The sequence below is a fragment of the Arctopsyche grandis genome, chromosome 11, assembly GCF_051622035.1.
Source record: "Arctopsyche grandis isolate Sample6627 chromosome 11, ASM5162203v2, whole genome shotgun sequence".
Taxonomy (NCBI): Eukaryota; Metazoa; Arthropoda; class Insecta; order Trichoptera; family Hydropsychidae; genus Arctopsyche; species Arctopsyche grandis.
Window position 1 is genome coordinate 19321838 of NC_135365.1, and position 25419 is coordinate 19347256.

At 31.6% G+C, this 25419-nt stretch overlaps 3 protein-coding genes across 3 annotated transcripts; 1 reads left to right on the forward strand and 2 right to left on the reverse strand.

Moving 5' to 3' along the window:
- Window positions 1-1316: 1316 nt before the first annotated feature.
- LOC143918594 (nose resistant to fluoxetine protein 6-like) lies at window positions 1317-7438 on the reverse strand. The gene is made up of 14 exons (XM_077440533.1): window positions 7356-7438; window positions 4696-4886; window positions 4335-4563; window positions 4026-4238; window positions 3864-3940; window positions 3204-3412; window positions 2969-3083; window positions 2674-2888; window positions 2378-2544; window positions 2138-2273; window positions 1892-2069; window positions 1668-1810; window positions 1470-1578; window positions 1317-1396 (listed from the first exon to the last, which is right to left on the reverse strand). Exons 1-14 carry the CDS (start codon window positions 7436-7438, stop codon window positions 1317-1319), a joined length of 2145 nt encoding a protein of 714 aa, XP_077296659.1.
- A 2832-nt stretch (window positions 7439-10270) lies between these two features.
- Window positions 10271-14324, forward strand: prtp (thioredoxin domain-containing protein pretaporter). The gene is made up of 8 exons (XM_077440956.1): window positions 10271-10531; window positions 11037-11173; window positions 11496-11608; window positions 11675-11809; window positions 11883-12038; window positions 12119-12315; window positions 12391-12523; window positions 12602-14324. Exons 1-8 carry the CDS (start codon window positions 10362-10364, stop codon window positions 12731-12733), a joined length of 1173 nt encoding a protein of 390 aa, XP_077297082.1. The 5' UTR covers window positions 10271-10361; the 3' UTR covers window positions 12734-14324.
- A 2588-nt stretch (window positions 14325-16912) lies between these two features.
- LOC143918956 (solute carrier family 35 member F3) lies at window positions 16913-22447 on the reverse strand. Its single transcript, XM_077441083.1, has 12 exons — window positions 22243-22447; window positions 21822-21949; window positions 20688-20849; window positions 20444-20609; window positions 20189-20367; window positions 19949-20077; window positions 19687-19876; window positions 19502-19591; window positions 19303-19432; window positions 18692-18721; window positions 17636-17721; window positions 16913-17405 (listed from the first exon to the last, which is right to left on the reverse strand). Exons 1-11 carry the CDS (start codon window positions 22376-22378, stop codon window positions 17661-17663), a joined length of 1401 nt encoding a protein of 466 aa, XP_077297209.1. The 5' UTR covers window positions 22379-22447; the 3' UTR covers window positions 16913-17405; window positions 17636-17660.
- Window positions 22448-25419: the final 2972 nt, after the last annotated feature.

Below are 25419 nucleotides of genomic sequence, written 5' to 3' on the forward strand. Positions count from 1 at the left end.
GAACCGTTGCCATAAAGATAATAGAGTTATCAGGCGATCTTGTCTCTCGGATGTGCATCTTTTCGGTCCTATCCCCTTCTTACGAGCAAAAGTTCCAGAATCCTTTTTCTTTTTCATTATTCTTGACACAGTAAATACAGAAAGTCCCATTTATTGAGAAATCGATCGCAATGAATGTCCGGAGTCTGCCTGCCAAAGCCGCGATTTTTATATTCTCCTCCAATGATAGTTGAGTGTATTGTTGCATGGTATTTTTATTTTCAACGATTTCGATCCGTACACCTTGAAAACTCACACTAAACTGAACTCAAATCGTAGAAAACAATCACATTTAAAATACCCGATCGTTAAAAACTACATACCTAAAGGGACAATATTTTTATTGCCCAAAAATCGTAAGACCACAAGTGTTCCGGTTTCCGAAACCGCGACGGTATGTAGCATTATATCAAATTTAATCGGAAACAGATGCACTTTGAAACAATTACTGAGATAACACTTTTTTTATATTATTCATCGAATATATCAATCGAATTTTGGGTTCTTATTTTTGTGTAATCGGTGTTGTATCTGGGAAATTTGATAGATTTTGATTTTTAGATTAAATTATTCACGTGAAGGTTCGAACCTTTATTAACTTAACACATCTAAAGAGGAATTAAGATAATCATAAGAAGAAATAAGACTTAATAAAGAATTAACAATAAGAAGACATAAGACTGGCGATACCTCCTTCAGAGATGGATTATGACAAGTTAATAGTGATGAATTTAGAGTTAGGGTAATCTCATTAGCAGAGCTCGGCGCCTCAGTGCGCTAAATAGTTCACTATTTCACAGGATATGTGCGCTAAATGGTTCACTATTTTACACTATACTGGAGAGCAAAAAAAAGTTAACAATAACAAATGAAAATAGTGAACCCATTTAGCGCACTGAGGCGTCGAACTCTACTCATTAGATACATATGTTGATCGTGTGTTCCTATGTATGTATACGTAACGGCATTATCAATTGTAAAGAATTGTTAATTACATATGTAGAATGGCGAACACCACCTATTTTTTTTAAAGCAAATTTATAGTTTGACACAAGTAATAAATAATACAAAATAAATGTTTTGAATAAAGGAATGCCTTCTTTTTGACATATACACTTTTGTTTGTTTTTAATATTTTTTTAACGTTAAACTTGAAATAGGAAAGTTAGGGGAAATAAATAATAAAGAAACTAAATTTATAATTATACTATATTAATAAATAACTTAAAATAAATATCACAATTCATACATATAATTTAACTTTCAAATAATCAGATTCATTTTTCTACATTAATTTCTTGTATTTCGAGATTAGCTGGAATCGACGCTTTTTTTCTTTCCATGACATCAGATTTTTCTAAAAAAAAGAAATATACAGATACAAAAAGAAAATGCGACTGTAAAAACGATGATTTTAAATGATAGCTTACTTTTATGAAATATAATTTTTTCTAAAGCCATAACGGGAAGTTCGAATGATATCGATAGCAAATATCCCATGAACACTGTTAAAACAACATCACTGAAGAATGTCATTACCTGAAATTTCAAAAGAAAAAATGATATAATTTTACAAAGTAGATAACGAGTAAAAATTTCTCAATTCACAATATAGAATATTTCCTTACCGCATTAAAATTTGAAAAATATATTGCATGTCTCGTAGAAAAAGAGATAGAATATTGTACAAACATGTGAACTAAATACATCGCGTAAGATAACCTGCCTACAATTTCCCATATTTCTAAACTTAAGAACCAATTGATTGGACCTGAAAAAATAAATTTGGAATGAAAATAAAGTTACAATACAATATTTAATAAATAATATTGTAATAGTTCACAAATCAAACCTCCGTATCCATAAATACAAGCGATTATAACCCACATAACTGCAATTGACCACCCAGTTTTGGCGAATGAATTGTACATGAGGAGCTCAAGTTTACTATTTTTGTCCATAGGTTTCATCCCAAATACAGCTGCTCCCATTATTACAAAACACGCTATCCATCCAACAATTACAGCCACCTAGAAAATGTTTTTTTTAATAGATATTTGCTTCAAGAAATAGGAGGGAAAATAATTTATGAACATACCTTGTTGATTTTTATATTTGATTTAGTTGATAAATGGATAAAGTAACCCAAAGCAAAGCCCAAAAGCCAAGGTGTAGCACGGTTGTGGGTCATGAAATAAGATTGCGAACCGTAGGCGTAGTTTACATTTTTATTCCTAAAATGTGATGGCACATATAATATATACATATAGGTATATTAAAATATATAATACTCATAATAATATGGTATTATTTTATGAAAAAAGTATAAATGACATACCATTCGTTTTCATAAGCGACTACAAACACGCTAATTTGCGATACCACAATCCAAAATATCATATTAGTCCATCCTACTCGTCTCCACCTTAATAATGGATAAATGATGATCGGTGACAGAATGAACAATTGCATATCACAGCTCAGATACCAAGTTTGAGCCACGCACTGAAATTAAAACGCAATATGTATAAGAATTAATTAAGTTATGGTGGAATCTGGTATATTTGAACACCAATCATCGTACATATGATGAAGTTAGAAAAATAAAATTAATTTAAACGAATTGCTAATTACCAAATTATCTACATTTACGTAGTTTTGTATATAGAGTAAGGTTGTCCACCAATTTTTTTCACAATTTTCGATCATATCTTTCGTTAGAGTGTTCCATATGGGACCATTCGATATGTATCTGCTTAGGGAAGCTTGGAAGAAAACTATCGCTGCCAAAGCTGGGGTCAATCTCAAAAATCGGTGAAGGTACATCAGTGGAAAGTTAAAGCATTGCTCTAAAGTTTAAAATCATTACATCATATTTTATATCAATATAAGGGTTATTAATATAAATGCCTATATTTTTAACACCCACTTTTATCCAATTGCCTGAAGGATATGTAAGCGACAAGCAAACCACTCAACAGGAAAAACGTGTCTACTGAAAAAGGTCCTGAAATAATTGCCATACTACCAGTTTCTCCAACCCACTGCAATTTAAAATATAAACTTATATCTCGTAATTATGTATATCTATATTTTAATATAGGTATATTGTATCGACATATTTTTTAAATTTTAAATATTAAATTTAACTTGGTTTCGCTTACTTTTAATATATCAGTACCATTTGTTATCGGAATCATAAGGTAATTGATGTAACGATGACCAATTATGACCCACATTAGAGACAAAGCTCTCAATCCGTGTAAGCATTTCAAACTTTTCGAATTATTTTTGTTGATTGTAAACAATTTAGAAGTATTGGTCCATATTGAAAAGGATATCAGTAGATCGTGACGAATACTAGTTTCAGTATCTGGGAAATAAAGAATTAACATAAATTGTAATAAGATATGATACAGGTATAAACGTTTATATTGTTCTTGTAAATTACGATTATTTCAAGTAGATCACAATAAAATTTGAGAATTTATATTCTCGTAGAATTTATCTTCATTTTAGATCAGTCAATACTATAGTGAGTAAGAGCGAAAACTCACAGCGATGAATGTGACACATTTTTTTTTAGATAGTTTTAAACGTGCGAAAAAATGTGGCGTGCCTTGCACAGATTCATGGCACGCCGTCCCAAAATTACCCCCTGGAGTGTTTCGGTAAAATTTTATCCTTGTATTTATCCTTGCTTGACAGTGATCGATAATGGTGTATCCCATATTTGAAGAAATATAGGAGAACTTGTCGACGTTCCACGTGCCACGTTCCTTGCGGTGTGTTTTCGCTCTAAGTAACGTTGGTTTTCAACTCACCTTTTTTAAAATGTTTGACAATGAGATCGTATCCAGTACTCAATAATAGCAGAATTCCAAAAAATATGAAAAATGCTCTAAAATGTGAAAGAAATAGGATTAAAAATGTGTTTTTTAAATAAAAAATAAAATAATATTATACATATTTAAGTGCATGCTTACAGTGCTCCCCAATCAGTGGGTGTCCAAATGGCCGGTTCTGCAGTTACACATTCATTTTCAGGAATCGTTATGAGTGGTTTGTCCCTATGGGGAATTCCAACATTTTCCAAAATGTTTCCAAGCATTGTCTCTATTTCGTCCATTTTACACGTATGAGGTAAGCAAATAGCCATTATCAACGATTGTCGTCCGAATGCATCGTTAGCCAATAATCTAGAACTAATTTTTAAATGTTATACTTGATCGATTCGAAATTATATATTTAACGTACTTTGAAATAATTTCATGATAATTTAACAATAATAATACCTCGATCCGTTATTTTTTGGCAAAATATTGCGCAAATTTGCGATTCTACTCAATTCGTTGTATATGCTCTTAATTTTTGGGATTGGTATTTTAGCCACGCAATATTTGCCCTTAATCAGACGATCATTTCGATAAAAATGGTCAATCGACAGGCATTGATCGAATTGTCCATAGCTTTGGATGTTTAAAGACAAAAGGCCAGGAGGTATTTTTCCATAAGAATCCAACACTGAAAATAAATTAGGCTTATTATTTTATTGAAATATACACATATATAATATATTACTAAATTATATTATATTATTAAATTGACATATTTTTAAAATTTTAACCCTAGAAATATACAAAAAAATCAACTTACTTATAATCGGCCATTTTTCTTTTAAAAAATCACTTTTCCATGCTCTAATATCTGTAATGCATTGAGTGATATTATATAGTCCTGGATTTTCTTCTATGTGTTCACTCAATTCTTGCAATAATCCACGATTAAAAATTTGTTTGTAAATTTCGAAGTTTTCATTACTATCACAATTCACAACCGAAAATAATCTAATAAATATAATTATATATAAATAATTTTTCCGTATATAAAACATATCGATATTTATAAATAGCGCTGTACTACTTCAATGAGATTAAAACTTTGAATGAATCTCTAGTTTTGCGAGCTTACATATATGTATGTAGCAGGATATCAAAATTAATCGGAAACAGGTGCACTTTGAAACAACGACTGAGATTACCCATTTTTTTATATTATTCATCGATTATATCAATCAAACTTTGTGTTCTTATTTATGTGTAATCGGTCTGGTGTCTGGGAAATTTTATAGATTGTGATTTTCACGCGTGATAATTGAATTATTCACGTGAAGGTTCGAACCTTTATTAACTTATCACATGTTAAGAAGAATTAAGATAATCAACTTAAATGAGACCTTCATTCATAGATGGATTATGATAGTTAATACTGATGAATTTAGAGTTAGGGTATCTCATTAGATACATATTTTGATCGTGTGTACTTTTACGTAACGTATAAGTACATTATCAATTGTAACGAATTGTTATTTAGATGATTATTAAATTATTCTTCATTACATTTTTTAGGGAAATTTCAAACAACGGGCTTATTAATTTCAAGTAATTTCACGAATCATCGATTAAAAATTACACTTACAATGTACATACTAAGGCTTCCAATCCCGGGATCCCGGTGTTTTCTGGTACCGTGAATCCCGGTGCTGAAACTAGTCTGAATACCGGGATTACGGTGCTGGCAGAAATTTCTTTAAAAATATTATTTTTACAAAAATAATATGGAAAAAAACATAAAACAACATTATATAATGAACAATGGTGGGATGAGCAATGACAGTCATAGTCTATTTGTTTGCCACCCGTTTCTTCCACCCAATTTGACGCCGGCTTGCCGTTTCCACGAAATGGTATGAACGGATTGTATTGTGTCACAGATATTGTGCTCAACCGCAATGATATTTGAAGCATATTTTAACTAATTCGAACTCAAAATCGACCACTGATCACGTTTTCGTGATCTAGAAAAAATGTGTGTGTGTCTGCGTTTCTGTGTGAGTGTCCGTATGTTTATCGTGTGTCAGAGTATTTTGGGGATTTTTGAACACTGTTCGTTCTATCGAACTGAAACTTAGTATTGGTTACTGAAATTTTTATCGATACATGATTTTAAAATTTTTAAGTTGGTGCCTCCTCTTATAGGTGTCCTCTTTCTTTTTAAGTTTTTGAATTAAATTATCTCCCAAACCACTCATCCAATCGGACTGAAATTTCTTACTTGTAATAGAAATTATTAATATTATACCCCAATATTTTTTCCTAAACCGAAAGTAGTACTTTTAATTTAGAGAATCAAGATTTTTCATGTTTTTTTAGAAAAGAAATTCTTTAATTTATTGAACTGAAATTTTACCAAGTTATGTATAAAAGTTGGTAAGCATCCGTCAACCAGAAGTACTTTATTTAATTACATTTTCGGATATGTTTTATTTAATCTTAAAAATTAATGGATGCGAACCGAAAATTTCAAAAATGTAGCCAAACTCTCAAAATTACACCAATATGGGAGTATTTTTTGCGTGAATCATCGGAAGAGTTTGCAAAATGCAATGGAACGTTTTTGAAATATGAAAACATGCAATTGAACTTTTTTTCTTATACATTTGAAATCCCGGTGCTAGCACCAGGATCCCGGGATCGGAAATTCCCAGCACCGCAATCCCGGTGCTGAAGTAACCTTCCGGGATTGGAAGCACTAGTATATAAATACGCATACAAATTGAGAAACCAAAATTTTCGTTTATAATTCAATGGTATTAATGGGTCTGCTCTAGACTCTAGAATTTATAGTCTAAAGTATAGTCGATCGTTTGCTAGCAGGTTTAAAATATAAGATCGATTGCTATCAAGTAGTTACTACATGGTTAGACAGTTCGATCACAAGTAATTATGTCTCACTAGTATTACATATGTAAATAATTACTTGTGATTTGAATTCATAAATGTCCATTTATGAATTCGTATTGAATTTTAAGTTTGTAGATGTTGGAATAATGTAAATTTATGTGTGTAAATTTCCTTGAACGGAAAAACCTAAATTATTCAAGCATTTACAAACTTAAAATTCGATACGAATTCATATTTTTGTAATAAAATAAAATATATGTACATATGAATGTAATATCTTTCAAGTTTGAATTTTTACGAAATAAATAAAACTATAAAACAATTTTTGTTATCTTTTGTTTTTCTATTCAATTAAAATGTTAATCATATTATTCATTTATTTAGTTATTCGATGTCGTACATTAAAATTTTAGTCATCGTATATATTTCATTATTTGTGATGATTTATTTTATTTTGATATTTTTTTTACTTATGTTTATTAGCAGCATATGATCAATCTGGATTCTTCAAAAACAAAAATTGCATACATGTATGTATATCGCCAGTCATAATTTCGCTTTGAACTTTAATACGCAATAGCTGATACCACATTCGTTAAAACAATGGTTTCTTTTAGGAATTGCAATTGATTACTGATTACGTTTGTCGATTTCATCGTCAAACAGGCAATATGAGCAATGTACGCGGGGAGGGGCCTAGCTAGGAATATTCTGATTTGCCGCCATGCCGATTGAAATTAATGTATTATTTTAACCCAAGTGGCAAACAACTACAGGTTTTCCACCTCAAATTAAACAATTTACATTTCAAATTAAATATTTTCCATTTCAAATTAAATATTTTTCATTTCAAATTAAATATTTTTCATTTTAAATTAATATAGTTTTTAAATAACATTTTATTATTTTCATATTTACATGTAATCATTGGTATGAAATTTAATGACTGGAAAACAAATAAAACAGGAATAAGAGAACATTAAATGATTACATAACGCTTTGAAAATACAATAATTTATAACCATAGAAGTAGAATGCATAGAATCGCTCTCAGCCTTCAAAAATGTTGCTACAAAAATTCTGCGCGGCAGAGTTTGTTCATTGTTTGCTAAACTTTGTCTCTCTTCGATGGCTCTTTTTTAGACGATACTAATTTTAACAATGACCATTCTATGCATTCTACTTCTATGTTTATAACGCTTCTTTAGCAGTTGCTGCAGGCAATCTCCTGTACATATTCATGTAGTATTTGTTGCAATTTGTCGATGTAACCGTGGAGACAGACTGTTGTATGATCTCCACAAAATTTAATCCGATCGATGGATCTGCAAGCAAATTCCTGGCAGAATATTTAATCTTAGAAAATATTTCTTCAATGTCATTCATCATTGGTGAGTAGGGAGGCAAGAAAATTTAAATATTATTTGTACGTTCAACCACCTCGCGCACTTTTGGGGTATGGTTAATGTGACCATTTATTTTTGTCCTCAAAACGGGACATCTACCATTTTCAACATCCAACAGGAACGAATAAAATAAATATAAAAAAATTATGTTGTTTTACATATATTTTTCTGATGAACAAATTTTCTTAAGGATTGTACTGGGTTTGTTTTTAAATAAGATTGAAATTCTTGGCAGGATTTCTTAATTTTCTTGGTTCCGTGGTTTGAAGCATCAGTTAATATAGTAACACAAGTGCATTCGTTGAGACGATCTTTTAATTCACCCATTACTATTGGCGCTAAAATATTTACAACAATAGTTTCTTTTTTCGTACGAGCACATCTAAATTTTTGTTCAAAATATGTTTGAATTAACTTAGAAGCACAATCGTTTGAGCGAAAACTATGGTTCTCTTGCACCGTATGATAAGCCCAAGTGCCTTCCGTCGCAGCAACTTCCATATCTTTCGAAGTTGGTGAATCCGTTTTCTTAAAAAAATTAAGCACTGAAGAACTTGAAGCGGCGGCAAGATCGTAATTTCTATTTTTTTCTGATCTTAAGTGTTGCTCAATATCGCATTTTCTTTTTAAATTGTTACCGTGTGTTGCTCTCTTTTTGAAAACGGGACATTTCGACGTCCCGAAGCTGGGCTTGGGGACAACGGGACAGGCTACCTAAAAACGGGACGTATGGTCACTTTAGGTATGGTGGATGCTGGCGTTGTCTAACACTAACCATACTCTTTCAAGATTATTTTCTTCTAATTTCTGCAACAATCTTTCAAGAAAGTAGCAAAAAATATTGTAATTAACAGTACAGTGCTCAATAATTTCATGTCACACAATTCCATCATAATTCATTGCTGCAATCAATAAATGGAAACATTAAAAAATATTGGCCTGGATGACAGAGATGTCAGATTGCTACGAAATATTTATTGGAATCAGACTGCAGTAGTACGTGTCGATGATCAATTCACTGATGAGATTCCTATAGAACGGGGCGTCAGGCAAGGATGCATCCTATCACCTACTCTTTTTAACACCTACACCGAATCCATCTTCCACAATGCTCTCCAAGAGGCGGAGGGCATCAAGGTGGGCGGCGAGACGATCACCAATATAAGATATGCTGATGACACGGCACTAGTCGCTGAAAATTTATTAGACCTGCAAAGATCTCTAGACCGTGTACATCAAGAAAGCAATCGAAGAGGTCTGCGCATAAATCTAAAGAAGACAAAATTTATGATAGTAGATAGAATGCAAACAGACACCGGGAATCTAACCTTGGATGGAGAGGTGATAGAAAGAGTAAAAAGATTCAAATACCTGGGTACCTGGCTGAATGAAGAGATGGACCCAGATGAAGATTTAAGAATCCGCGTCGAGATGGCTAGAACAGCATTTGTAAAAATGAAGGCGGCGCTTACAAACAAGCATCTCAATCTTCATACGCGGTTGAGATTCGCGAAGAGCTACGTCTGGACAGTATTACTACACGGATGTGAGACGTGGACTCTGAAAACCAAGATGATCAGCCGCATTGAAGTTTTTAAGATGTGGGTCTATAGGCGTATGCTGAAGATTCCGTGGACCAAAAAGATATCAAACGAAGCTGTCCTCGGCATGACGGGGAGAGGCAGGGAACTTGTTTCTGTCATCAAGCGGAGAAAGATGGAGTACCTCGGACACATGATACGGGGTCCAAAATACGAATTTCTCCGTTTGATAACCATGGGGAAAATAGAAGGAAAAAAATGGATTGGCAGGAAAAAGCTATCTTGGCTTCGAAACATGCGCATGTGGACCGATATGAGCGCCGAAGAGCTGTTCCGAGCCGCTGAAGACCGATGCGGATATATTCAAATAATCGACGAGGTGGTCGCCAACGTCCGGATGCGGACAAGGCATTAACAAGAAGAAGAATCAATAAATATTTAATTTGAAATGGAAAATATTGAATTCAAGGTGGAAAACCTGTATAACCAGAGCTTACATTTAATTTAGAAGGGAAATATTTGGCAAGTGCGCTAAGTTGTCAGCAGTGCGAGTGCGAATGCGCATTGATTAGGTTGGCGAATCGCGAGCAGCCGTCAGACGTCAGTTGTGCGCCGGTGCGGTCGTCTTCGACATGTGGTCTCTTCGCGGCTTCATAGCTTTATGGACAGCTTGTGTTGTATTCGCGGGGACGAGCGCAGACTCCGAGCCCCCATCCCACGCGTCTCGCCTGCGCTACAAAACTGACCAGTTCAACGAACAAATCCCCCTCAACAGCCACTTCGTCATGTTCTATGCTCCCTGGTCAGAATGCACATCATACACTACACACTTTATATATGCGTACATATTCTCTTACACAAATGATTCATTTGTCAATTTTTTTTCGTACAAATACCTTTAAGTATGTTAGATTGGTTGATGAAATTTTAATGCACACAATTCGATTTCGGATAGTTTCGAGGTCGTCTTTTTACATTTTCAATTCGATACGGCTTGGGTTTTTGTACGGTCGATTCTAATTGGTATGCTCGTGCTGCTTAGTTATTTATACTCTGCCTGATTCTGGGTTATTTATTGAGTTATTTATATCGTCGTTGCTCTTATTTGTGTAATGCTGGGGGTGGATAACCTTGTCGCAAATCTTAAAGTGTGACATATTTAAAGCAGCTTTGTTTTGAATTTGTACATAAATTATTACACATTTGATTTTATTTAATCTGTGTTGAATGAATTTCGATATTGTTTTTATAAAAAAAAAAGTATTGTAGTTTGCAGTTTATCAAGTTTATTTTACTTATGACTTTAGGTGCGGTCATTGCCAAAAACTTGCTCCGATATGGGCTCAATTAGAAGAATTGCTGAACGTGGAAGGATCACGGGTGACTATCGCTAGTGTAGATTGCACTAAAGAGAAAGATTTGTGTGCCGAGCACGACATTACAGGTTTAAATATATACATTCAAGTACTTATTTCTATTTATATTCCCTTAGCTGTGTAAACAAACAGTGAGATGGCGTTTTTGAAGATTCAATCGGTACTCGAATGAAACTGTTCAGTCTATAATTGTTCATTTTTGTTGTTGAATGATGCTAGGAATCGCATATTTATATGCGTTTAGTTTTAGTTAATTTTATGATAAACAAAGGGGCGTATTCAGAACGATAAGATAAAATGCTCAATTTGAATATACCATAGATCTATATTTACATATCTACATATGTGTGTGGTGTATATTTAGATAATATATGTACATATCTTTGTCAGGATATCCCACTTTGAAGTTTTTCAAAATCGGTGTGAGTGAAGGTGTGAAGTTCCGAGGAATCAGAGATCTACCCAATTTGAGTTCGTTTATTAACGAACAATTAGGAGAATCGGTAAAAATTACACCTTAAAAACCTTGTGTTATATTATGAATATTTTTGATAGTTTTTTTTTAACAGAGTGTCGAAGAGCATCTCAGAGTTCCGATAGTGGTAAATATTGGCAAAGAATTAACTGAAGATACATTCCATGATCATGTAGCGAAAGGATATCACTTTGTCAAGTTTTACGCCCCGTGGTGTGGACATTGCCAGGTAATTTATTTTCATACTAAAACAATTTTTTTTCTCAGGAACATATGTATTCAAATTAAAGTTGTTTTAATAGAGACTTGCGCCGACATGGGAAAAACTTGCAGAGACATTTGTCGACTCGGGAGCTGTTTCGATTGGTAAAGTCGATTGTACGTTGTACCGCGATATATGTACAGAATTCGATGTAAAAGGTTATCCCACTTTGCTTTGGATCGAAGATGGTAAAAGGGTAAATATAAAAATATGTAACTGTGCATGAATGTTAAGTAAATTTAATAAATCAATCCTAAAAGTGTGTGTTATTCTTAGATTGAAAAGTACAGTGGCCAAAGAAGCCATGCCGATTTCAAAGCGTTCATAAATAAAATGGTATCAGTTCCTAATGAAGAAATTAAAGACGCTGACCCCGATGTGATGGATGGCAATGCTGTTATGACTCTCACAACTAATAATTTCGAAAATGGTGTTCAGTCAGGATTTGTCTTTGTTAAATTCTTTGCTCCTTGGTAAGAATTCGATTTCTTGTTTCATTTAGGTATAACATTTAGTAGTATATTTAAAAATACGATACTTCTGTTCAGGTGTGGTCATTGTAAGAGGTTGGCGCCAACGTGGGATGAGTTGGGACGGAAGTTTATAAACGACAATTTAGTAAAAGTAGCCAAAGTTGATTGTTCAATACAGATTAACAAAAGTTTATGCAGCATGGAAAACGTAATTTATTTAATAAAATGTAAAATTCAATAGAATTAATTTTGATCTGATGTAATTTGTCTGTTTATATATTTTTAGGTTGATGGTTTTCCTTCCCTTTTATTGTTCAAAGACGGTGTTAAAATTGCTGAATATGACGGTTCCAGGTCCTTGGACGATCTTCATGAATTTGTGACGAATAAAGTCAACAGCGCTCACGATGAATTATAGAACAATTGCATTGTTGTTTCGAAAATGAAAGAATTCTCATTATTTTTTGGTGATATGCTGTTTTAGATTTTATTTTTTAATATGGCTGGTTGAGTTTTTGTGCATGGCAGTAAAACAGTATTTGGTTTTTGCTTTCATTCCCAAGGTATTTTTTTTTTTGTATCTTACGAGGCATTTAATTTGTACTTAGTGATGTTTATGATTTTGTACAATGTATACATGATATATCATGGAACGCAATCATTTATAGTGTTTGTTAGCATGTGGTGTATTTTGCTTCTTAGAAAAACATATCAGATACCTATATACTCAGAATTCCTTGAAACTTTAAGCAAATTGCAATAAAAATCTTTTTTTTATTCAAAATAAATTCTAAAAGCAGTAATTTTCGAATAGGTATTTTATTTTATAGTGCATTTTATTAATTTTGTTTTTGTTAGTTATTGAACTTTTTTAAGTTCGTGTTGTTTCATTGAAACAAATTGATCAAAATGTAATTGTTATATGATATTCTTTTTGAATAAAATAAAAATATTAAAAAAGTTTGGTATCGATCTTTGTTTCACACAAAACGTGACAACCAAAAGGACTGACTAGAAGTACGATTAAAAAATAAAAACAAACACATTTGAAGGAGTATCACATGTATTTAGTGTATAACATATATTCTAACATGAAAAAATGACTAGGTCAATATCACAATTTTGTAAAAACTATGCAATTGAGATTTCAATTTTTTAAATTGAAACCAATTCGAATTTGCACATTATATAAATGTAGATCAACAAAGTATACAACAATATATAATAATTAAATTATATCAGAAAACGGGTACGAGGACAACAGGAGGGTTTAAGATATTTTATAGATTTTATGTCTTTTATCTTAAAAATATCTTTTTTTGTAAAATTCATAAGATTCTTCTTATTAATACTATTATAAATTCATAAACGTGGAATAATAAATAATATATTTATGTAGTGTTAAAACATAAAGAAAAATATGAGATATTATATAAATGTCAAGTTAGTTTTAAGGTCGTCATTGTATCTCAAAGTAAAGAAATCTTTTCAAATAATTTTTTTTTTTTACTTTCTTTAAAATATCCTGTACGGTTGAATTACTTTATTATTCTTTAAGAACATACATAGATTGCCGAAATATTATCAAAATGGAATTTTTTTTTTCAACATTCAATATTTCTTCACTTATTATGTATAAAAAATTCCCTGTATTTGAATTAATACTAAAATATAAATTAAAAATGAAAGTCATTTTACGTTTAAATATCGTAATACTTTCTAAAGCAGGAGTCTTCTAATCTGACATACGTTTAACCAACACTCGGGTTACGAGTAATTGCGACTGCTATCCTGATAAGAAATTAAGATTAATTTTTAAGTACTTATATTTAGAGTTGAAGAATTGATTAGATCTAGAAAGATTGAAGAAAAATATCAAATGACAAGATTAATTTTTTGTTTTAAAACAAACCATATTACTGGTCCCAATCCCGTCATAAAAGAAGACTTCTACTTTACGAATACGAATATATTATAATTTTAATTTTAAATAAATCTCTTTTCATACGTAAACAAATTTATAATATCCCAGTTTAAAAAAATACTTACAATATATGTATGTACAATACATTAATAATGTTCAATAATAACGAGTTGAATAAACATGTACATATATTTGCTAATATTCCACAACTATGACACAACATTCAAAATGGAGCAATTGCTAACATTATCTCACTAGGGTGAATTTTTCACAATAAAAGAAAATAAATAAGTCTTATGTTACACCCACAAAAAGCGGGCAATCGTCTCAGACTATTGACCGATAATATTATATTACTACTAGTGAAATATCCCACATATAACATTAGAAATGTAATTATTATTTATACATCAACAGGAGGGATCTCAGGGGGGCAGGAAGGGGAAATTTCACTTTCCAAATACGATTTGGAGTACACGATAATATTATGCGACTATAAAACAGTGATTCGTAAAAGTACATCAAAATTGAATTTCAATAACGTTCTGACAATTGAATCTTAATGCATTCAATATATAAAATGCTATAGTATAATTTTTATAGGTGAGTTAAAAAGTGAAGAATTCAAAAATGTGAAGATCGATATTTAATAATTTTTGCAGGAACTCATTTTGCAAATACTACTTAACGTGAAATGTTAAAATTTCAACAATCTCGTGATACCGACACTTTGAACCCCTCGTAATCGATAAATGCTATATATTATTCATTGGATGACATTCGCTATTCAAACAACAACAAAAAAATCATAAAATATACATACATTCAATCGATATTTAGCCGTTGAGTACGGCTGAATAATAACATCATAGAATACTGATTGAGGGTTACCAACAGTTACCATTTTTCAATAATATGTAATCAATGTCATGTTTCGTTTCATTTTATGTAAGTAATACATATTACAGTTTGACTATACTTAACCCTTTGAGTGCTGACGTCTTTTCTGTTGAAAGCCCGCCACGCTGAACATTTCCAACTAGTATTATTTAGAAATCCAATAGAAAGCAGGTATAAAAATTGTAGTAATCAAAACAAACTACTGCCGAGGATTTCGAGTTTTAGGTGTGTTTAGACTCTAATATATCTTGCAACAATATAAAATAAACATAAGAAGTCTATTAATTAATGTATTTTTCCAAAACTAGTTCCATCTTCTTCATTGTTATTAAAATGTAATGCTCACTATCTAAATGCCAAGCCACAATCTTAAATACTCAGCAGTTAGGGATTTCTATTGAGAAATTCTGCTATGGTTATACATTCAGAAATTCCGGTGTAAACCAGTCTTTATAAACATTGACACGGATTACACGACCCATGTTCAATGCTAACTGGAAAGGCTAATATTCTTGTTTATTTTTTACATCCTCAAAAAACAATGTCTATCGACATATTTCAAGCTCATGGACTTGTTGGCAAAATGCCGATCGGCGTTGGTCAGCATTCAAAGGGTTAAATACAAAGCATAAACTTACACGCAGAGACTATTAATTATGTAAGTACATAATCTATTATTCACACATCATTCGTTTTCGCTCTTTTATATATAGTAAGATTGGGTAAAATTTTGTTTTTTCAGACTTAATTTAATAGGGGAAACGTAACAGGAGTTGATCAAGATATAGTTATTGTCCAGTTGAACTAAAACAAGATATATATTGTAAGAAAAGAACACATTGTTATTTGTTAGTGGTGAACAAGAGTACTACCAAGAGAGTTCTCAGTAATGTTATGAAATGGCCATTAACATTACATTGGTCAACAACTATAACGTTTTCTTTAGTTGATTTTACCAAATTGTGTGTATTTTTATTCAAACTTTAATGACAAATATATTCACGAAACCTTGAAATAACAGCTTTTGAACTTTAACATTTTTTTCGTTAAATGTTAAAATTTACATACAGAGAAATGTTATAATAATTTAATCTAATAATATGTTAGAGTAAATATTCTATTTAAAATAAATGAATTTTTTTATTGTTTCATAAATAATGAAAGACATGTTTTTAATTCTTTAAGATGAATAATAATAATTTAAATGATAAATTATTAATCACAATTTCAGGGTATTGTGCATATGTACCTATGTATGTATGTATATATATACACAGATACACAATACATACATAAAAATTTTGAGCAGAAACAGATCATGAAATTTTAAATAAAATTTTAGTTGAATATTTACAAATTTATTTATTTTTTATAACATTTCTCTGATTATGTATGAGTATTGTATTGAATTAGTTTTTTTTATGTAATTACGTCTACATCTGCTGGTTTTGAAAAGTGTCGGTAACCCTTCATTAAAAATTAATAAACCGCATATTTAATAAACTTTCAAAATCACCGCAACGTGGAAACTTTCACATTATTAATAGTCAATATGTAAAAATTAGGTTCATATATCTTATAAAAATAAAACTACTAATCATCGATTAGACTCAGGTACATTTTAAAATCTAAACAACATTTAGTGCCAAATAAAATTCACTCATTTTTATGCCTTGCAATAAAATGCTTTAAATATTAAGTTTTAAATGTCAGAATACCGAGAACCTTAAATTTTTAACAATCCAAAAAATATATGAATAAAAAATCCGTAATACACGAATATGTTTCCTACACAAAGGAATATAAATCTTTTATTTTTATTTTAAACATGTTTTCGGTTTAATAACACATCAGTTTTACTAAAAACATCTGATAACGGACATGATTATTAAATTATTTAACAATAATGATTAACTATTGACTAAGAGCTATTATTGCAAATTTCGACAGTATCCAGATGGTCTGTTTCAAATGTAATTAATAATATGCATCGTTGCGCATTTAACATATTGCACTTGTTATATGACTATACATACATACATAATTGATAAACATTTCACATTCTGCCCAAAATCCACAAAAAGCTCGCACGAAAAAATAATACTATCAACGATTTATGATAAAAGGGATTTAAACAGATGCATGAGAAGGCGGTCACCTTACACGTCCACTCGGAGACCTCAGATGAGATCTAATATAACCCGTTCGATAGTCTACCAATTCCCGTCGTGCTCCGCAACCACCACTGTGACGACGCAACGACCACCTGTTATTTTTTAATAATGTATTTAAATACATTTTGAATTAATATTATAAATGTATTATATATTTATATTACATTTTAATAAAATTAAATTCATATTTCGCAACGGTACAAATTGTCTCTCGCAAGCAAGACGTACAATATATAAGACAAAACTGATAAACATTCGATCAAAAGAGAAAAGAAAGCGTAATAATAACAAAAAAACACTCTTGACTTCAACTAGCACTTACTGTTTATGTAAAATGTTGTGTTAAACTAGCTTGGAAACGGGTCCTGTGTGGGTAGATGTATATCTCGGTGATGAAAGAATGCTGGCCTTATAACACCAGTCAGGTCCACGTCAATGATTTAAGGGGCAAAAAGATACTTATCAATGTGAGACACTAGCTTTAACTCCAGTAACAAACTGAAGACTAGAATCTACCACTAATGTTAATGGGAAAATGTAGCATTCACCTATAGAAAGCTCATATTAAAATTGAACATCAACATGTTCTTATTATTGAACGTAGCTCTGCACAAAGGTTCCAAGCCAAGTGATTAATATTTTGACAACTGCAACTTCATGATTCTTTTTGCACAATGTAAAAAGTAAACTTGTAATAAAAAATTGCAAATTACTTAAAAAAAACGAGGTATTGAATTTTATAAGTTTATTATATTGCATAAAAATTAACGAAATTACAGTTATAAAAATATTTTTCATGTGACTTGGATCCTTTATACAGAACTATATTCATTTCAAATTGATGACAAATAATTAGATGGTCATGAAGATAGTTCAATTTCATTTTCCATACAATTAAATGAAAAAATATATTTTTTATCTATTGTAAAACAATAAGTGTCAGCAAAGTAGTTTTAGTACGTTCAAAATATAAATAGGAATATAAATAATAATTAATATAATTTCTTGTGGTCTTATTTTGATATACTTTGATCATACTTTGCTGCCATTCATCGTACAGCTTAAAGCTAAAATATCGGAAAAGGATTAGAAAGCGTAATAATGAAAAATTTTTGTTTCTAAAAGATTTTGGATTAAAATTTTGCAATATCTAAATAATCACCATGCTGAAATAAATAAGATATACATACATATCTAAATACTGTTTTGCAAATATTTTAATATTTACATAAGGGTTATCTGAATGTTTAAAATAATGTTTCATTAATCGCTTGATATTCAAATGATCATAGAATATAATTAAAATTATATTTGAGTAATTTTTTTGACATCTTATTTAAATTTTATTTCATAATTAAGATTAAGATTTAAATCTCACCTCGCACTGTGACTCAACATGATGATGTTTCTGGAACAATTATGATAATATGGTAATGTATAATAATGAAAAGCATTTTGGAATATTTAATTTTCAAATATAAATAAAAGTAATTCAAAAAATAAAGAAACATTATTCTAACGGGAATTTGATGATCTCTTTTTTAGTTCGAATATTTTTACCCATATGTCATGAACTATTAACATGAATGATTTTTTCGAAAGTAAAATCCCTGAATTATGATCGTTTGTATGAAATAAAAGGAGAATACTTATCTAATCACAAAATACAGTCATCCAATGAATATAAACTATGTATAATGTATATACTGACCGCTAAAATAGCTGAAACTTTCGGCAAAAATTCGAGAATTTTTCTAAAATACCACTGTGCATAAAAATATTTCACACCATAAGCAAAAATTCACAAAGATACTGCTAATTTTAATATTGTCATACCACGCAGATACTACACAAACAAAAGGAGAGAAATTAAATGAAAAAAGGTGATCGTCATTTCAATCGAAAAAGGTGAAGACGGCATAATCTAACAAACACTATCAAATCAGAGTGTTTTCATTTCGTTTTTAATGTAATGAAAGGAAACAAAACCTTAAAAGTCTTGTAATATAATCGGGCCAATTGTCCGGAAACATAACGAGAAAGAAGCCCACTGCGATCAGTATCATTCCCGCTAACTTCATTCCAGCAAAATGAGCTCCATAAAGCACCACATCTAGAGCTAAAATCAATATTGAATTAATTTTAATAACATCTTAATGACATTTTAATTATTTTTAGTGAATATTACCGGCTGAAACAGGAACGGCAGTTATTAATCCCAGGGTTATAAAGAGTTCGTATGTTACCGCTTTCCCAAAATGACTCAATAGATTGAAAGCTATGAAAGAACAATATTACAGTATAAAACATACAACTTAAATCTTTACATTGTATTTTAATCAATTATTATTTTTATAGCACTGAAATACTCACCTAAAAACATACCACTCGCCGCAAGTAAAATAGGCCACGACAGTCTTTCCCACGACAAAGTCTCTACACCAGTCAAATAAAGAGTGAGACACAACGGCCACATTAACGAAGCATTTATTATCCCCATCATGGAGAAGAACAACGACACTTGTCCATATGTAGCATCACCGATGACTTTTCGAAATAAAACCTATGAAAATAATTATAATTAACACTGCAGAAATTTAAAGATATGTTAAAACAAATTAAATAATGTTTATACTTTATATACAGCATAACCAGCGGCAGCTGATGCTGCTAATACGACTCCTCCTAAGGTAGGACTGCTGGTAATTCCGTCCATATATGCTAATAGTGCTATTCCTGTATCGCACAATATCACAGCTACAATCTAAAACATTTTCAAAGCTAACTAATACTTGAAAATAATATTTATGTATTATTAATGTAGGTGGAATTTCTCCAGATAGAATTGATCTGGAAAACCATTTCAAAATCTTACCCGCACTCCGACAAACTGTTCGTGCAATATGACCCACGACAGCAAATATACGCAAGATACGTTTGTAGCAAACAGTGCCATTGCATCTGTCGCTAAAAGTATTCTCAATGAATGAAGATACATATACGTTGTGGCAACCCACAGTAAACAAAACAGACTGCATCGTGTGAGGAAACGTGCTGAAAAAACGTATGAATAGTGTAATAATTTGTTTCATTATAAATGCAAAGAAAAATGGTAAGCGGAGACATTTACCAGCTGTGAATCCCTTCTCTCGAAAATTTCTAAGACTCTCCGATATAATTTCATTCGGAGAATCGCATTTGTTTCTGATCATCCGTCCAATAATGTATATTGGAAAAAATAGTATACTAAAGTTTGTGCAAAACCAAGTCGTAAAGAAGGGTGCATTATACGGACTCTGCAAAGAACAAGATGATACAATTTTAGATGTGATTTCGTTTTAAAATGAGTCAACATTGATAAAGTAAAGACTTACATAATGCAACGTATGTATATTGCTATTGTATACGGATTGGTTCTTTTCGGTGATTCCCAAACTTCGCGATGTAATTAAGCGTAAATATAAGTATTTGATACAATGTGTAGAGCCAACCCACGATGCTGTTAATAATACTGTTACACAAATACCAAAATACATCTGGAAAATAAATGATTGTTATGTAAATCAGTGTTAGTACTTCAGGGTCGTTTCATAACAACTTTTATACGTGGACAAATACATATATTGGCTCTATGTATGTAGTAGCGCCATTGCAGATCAATAAAATAGGTCAACTAGAAGGTCTTGAACCCATTTTAAATTTTCCAGGAATATATTTAATTTTATAAAAAATGTTATTTTGTACTACTATATAGAATTTCATTATATTAGTTGAATGATATTACTATTTAAATATATTCAAAGTAAAGGTTTTTTTTAGCAACAATTATTCATGTATAGTTTTTGATATGTATGTGAATAATTTTTTTTAGAATTAGTAGGACATGGTTTTATTGAAAAACTGTCCATTAATTTTACTTTATCTGTTGAAAAAACAAAAACAATTTATTTTATTTCCTTATGTCTATTGACGAAATTCTCAAAGTAAATTAATTTTTCAAACTAAAAAGCGTCCAATTTTCTATTGAAAACATTTTGTATGTAATTTTAATGAATCAAATAGTAGTATTAATCTATGTAAATTTCTAAATGAAAAAGAAAAGAAATAAGCCTTTTAAAAAAATCTTCTTATTTTTTATTTAATTTATACTACTAGGTACATATGTATATATGTACATATGAATATATAATGTAAATGGAAGCCAGAAGAATATTCTATAAGGAAAAATATCTTTTATTCTTGTTTACTGAATTCACTGAATTTAAATAACTCATTTTTAATTTATAAATAACATTTCAGTTTCCATATAGTAAAAAACAAAATCAAGGACTTTCAATCTGCATCGTCAAGGACATTCAAATAATTAAGCACTATTGAGCAATTTAAGCAAAAAACATAATTTTCCAGTACATATGTAAGCTGTGTAGACGACAATGTTTATACAAAAAATAAATTTAAAACCTTCAGAAAAAGATCATGAGGTTAATTGAAAATGTAATCACATGTACCTTTTGAGCCAATTCTGAACAGCACGATTTCCTACACAATTGAAATTGATGCACGATGCCACCGTTTGACCCGTGTGGCTCAGGAATATCCGTCTGACAATCACTAGCATCATGCTGACTACTAGCCACTGGAAATAATAAACAAATGTAAATATGTACAACAAAATGTAAACACATTTCGGACATATAAATAAATAGTACTTCAAGCTTGAATAGAATTGTTCAGTAATGCTTGTGGGGAATTTTCCTCAAATTTCCACTTGACTATTGCCAATGATATGGAAATATTGAAGTTCCGCGCCTGAGCCAATGATGTAATATTCGAGTGGCGGGCGAGATATTGAATGCGGATGGGGGAAAATTGCGCATTTTCCGGGATGAGAGGGTGGGTGAGGTGGAGGAGGAGGTATGTGTTGTGTACCGGAGTCAGCGTGGTGAATCTGCGCGATGTTGGCGAAGGGTCCATTGTGCCTGGCGTCTGCGTCGCTCACCACCACGGAGGGGGCGCGCGCCCTCCTCGGGTTGAAGATGGCTGACACCTCGGGCTCCCGAGACATGCCGCGCCCCGGAGCCCCAGACCCCGACCCCCGACCCCCTAGCCCCGACCTGTTAGCCCCAACCCCCGCACCACTGCTGCCAAACGACGCACACTCCCGCTTTTCACGACCCCTCTAGTCGTTGTGGAAAACGTATACAGGCATTTTTTGTTAATAAGCAGGGTGTCTCATTTTAACGTTTTCAATATATTTTCCGGGAAAATTGTCGGAATTTGCAACGATCATTTATAATGTTTAGTGTGACGACTTTTCCAGACGTTGCTTTTGAAGATGTTTCTACAATAAAAAAATTTCTCTTTGTGATATTATTTTAGCAAAAATGTACACATTAAAAAAAAGGGTTAAATAATTTTTATTTCGTACTAGCTGAACCCGGCATGCGTTGCAATGCCACAATACCGCATGCAATTCCCGTTCCCGTTCCCTTACCGTTCCCATTCCCGTTTCCGTTCTCGTTCCCGTTCCCATGTGTCGGAAAAACGCAGGTAGCGAACACATTTGAAATAATTCAATTGTTTGTTTATTTTACCTAACAACGCAGGTCGCGACACGAAAACATTTGAAATTATTGCGTTGCAATAACACTCATTCCCGTTTTTCCCGTTTCCGTTCCCGTTTTTTCCCGATTTTTTTTTCACAGTAATCTTCCCGGACATGCATACAACAAATCCTGAAAGTTCCATCGTAATCGGCTGAGTGGCTTGGGAGCTTATTCGAGAAACACACACACACACACAGAAATCAATAATTTTTATATATATAGATTAAAATATAAACGATCTGATTTGATTCGTTTTTTATGTACAAATATACATATGTTACAGTCCAAATGTTCGCTCAGGTTCGTTCACAGAGAAATTTAATATTAATAGAAGTGGCTTTAGGTGTTCTTTTGTTGTCAAGTGACATTCTGTCCACGGACAGATCTAAATAATTTTAGCATCAGTCGTATTTGACGGTTGGTGCTCGATGTATGTCCGATAAAAACTTCTATGTTTGTTTATATTACTCGCAAGATGGGCAAGCATCGGTAAAAATTGTACAATACATTCAAAAACACACAATAAACAACATGGGATATATTTTTATAAGTAAATTGATCCGATTGTATTCCGTGCGATGTAGCGTATTTATAGAGACGTACCGCGTAAAATTGACAACAATTATTTATTCGTAAGGGCCCCTCTATTCTTATTACATCTCTCTGTTCGTTCATGAATATACTAATTTGTTCATGAACATACTAGTTCGTTCATGAACATACTAGTTCGTTCATGAACATACTAGTTCGTTCATGAACATACTAGTTCGTTCATGAACATACTAGTTCGTTCATGAACATACTAGTTCGTTCATGAACATACTAGTTCGTTCATACACGAGCTGTAGTTTAAGGGCCAAAAGTCAAAAGCTATCTTCAAATAGATTCCTATCAAATATCGCATGAAAATTTTAGCTGTCAAAAATTTAAATAGGAAAGTACTTAAAATGGGAAATCCTGTGGAAACCACATTGCAACGTTGCTATAATTACCATTTCCGTTGATTTTAAAACATTTCAACCCAGGGTACGTATACGTATGTAGGAGACGGAATGGAATAAGTGCATGAACAAACTAGTTGGTTTATCAATTAGTTATTTTGTGTACAGCATAACTGACCAGATTGGTTCGTGTATGATCAAACTAGTATGTTCATGAAAAAACGAGATATATATTTGGACTATTACATATATTTACATATGAATCCGTCCTTATCTTATAAGGAATTAGGAAAGACGGGTTTTTTACAGATGGACTTCGGTTAATATTTACATTTGTAAATATCGACCGTATACTATCCGCAAACTTTAATCAACGCTTTCAGTTATTACATTATTGGCAAACATACGACATACGGAGTCCGACTGGGGAAGTGATTTCCCATCTGACAGCTTTATGATATCCAGATGGCACTTTTTAAATATTTGGCTATTCTATTATTATTACCTACATATCATACATATTTTATTATACATTCTCCGGCGTCTTTGTAAATACATTTGGAGTCATTAAACAAATACATAAGTAAAATATTTTTGGATATCTTCGGATGTGACTAACCCATGACATTATTTATGTACAAGAAGTATAAAAAACCGATACTGATGCACATATGTACATACACATTCACACGTGCCGGCTATGTGAACATTTTCGATACTGGTTTGAGCGCTAATTCACACAAGACAAATTTCTACTTTGTTCAAAAATTTTTTTGAATGAATTTTATAAGTATTAAATATCTAGAAGATAGAAATAATGTAAAAGGTCAAAATAAAATAATGAAACATTGTTTTAAAATTACTACTTTTGGTTTACGAATTCGAACTAAAACCTTATCAAAACTAAGTTAATACATAAAGAATACAAATATAAGTTTTCAGATCGATAGGATAGTGTGGAAAATATCGCGTGGTTATAGCATTTTTGACTTTTCTAAGAAAAAAACCCTATTAAATTTTATATTTTTTTTATTTACATAAATTGATACATAGATTATACTGGAATTTTTCGTGATATATTTAAAGGAGCGGAAAAAGTGGTGGAAGAAAAATCGAAATAGAGTAAACTGCCACTTCTTTATGCATTTTATGCATTACTTGGTATTAAACTTAAACTTTTAGATAAAAAATTTCAGTTCAATACACTGAAAGGTTTCGGTGAAAACCCCAAAAAACTTCGACTCTCTAAAGAAAAAGTACTACTTCCGGCTGTGTTAAAAATATAATGTATGAAATTTATCGTTCCTATTCCATACAAAATTTTTTCAGTCGGATCTGTTGAACAGCTTAGGAAATAAATGAATCTAAAAACTTAAAAAAAAAGAGGACACCTATGTATAAGGAAAGGTACCACTTCCAGTAAGCATAAAATTTCGATAAGCATTTCAGTAACCGATACTATGCAAGTTTCAGTTCGATAGGACTAACGGTGTCCAAAAATCTCCAAAATACACAGAGACACAAACATATTCTTTCTAAACCATGATTAGTGATCGATT

Excerpts from the sequence above, each read along its gene's own strand:
- LOC143918594 (XM_077440533.1), bottom strand. The coding sequence starts at position 7,438 with ATGAAATCGACAAACGTAATCAGTAATCAATTGCAATTCCTAAAAGAA. Across the intron at positions 3,413-3,863 it reads TGTCAAACATTTTAAAAAAG|ATACTGAAACTAGTATTCGT; the intron begins GTGAGTTGAAAA and ends TTTATTTCCCAG. Across the intron at positions 1,811-1,891 it reads TTGTATTTATGGATACGGAG|GTCCAATCAATTGGTTCTTA; the intron begins GTTTGATTTGTG and ends TTATTTTTTCAG.
- prtp (XM_077440956.1), top strand. The coding sequence starts at position 10,362 with ATGTGGTCTCTTCGCGGCTTCATAGCTTTATGGACAGCTTGTGTTGTA. Across the intron at positions 11,609-11,674 it reads ACGAACAATTAGGAGAATCG|AGTGTCGAAGAGCATCTCAG; the intron begins GTAAAAATTACA and ends TTTTTTTAACAG. Across the intron at positions 11,810-11,882 it reads CGTGGTGTGGACATTGCCAG|AGACTTGCGCCGACATGGGA; the intron begins GTAATTTATTTT and ends TTGTTTTAATAG.
- LOC143918956 (XM_077441083.1), bottom strand. The coding sequence starts at position 22,378 with ATGTCTCGGGAGCCCGAGGTGTCAGCCATCTTCAACCCGAGGAGGGCG. Across the intron at positions 19,877-19,948 it reads CTGGTTATGCTGTATATAAA|GTTTTATTTCGAAAAGTCAT; the intron begins GTATAAACATTA and ends TTATTTTCATAG. Across the intron at positions 19,592-19,686 it reads GGCGAGTGGTATGTTTTTAG|CTTTCAATCTATTGAGTCAT; the intron begins GTGAGTATTTCA and ends GTTCTTTCATAG.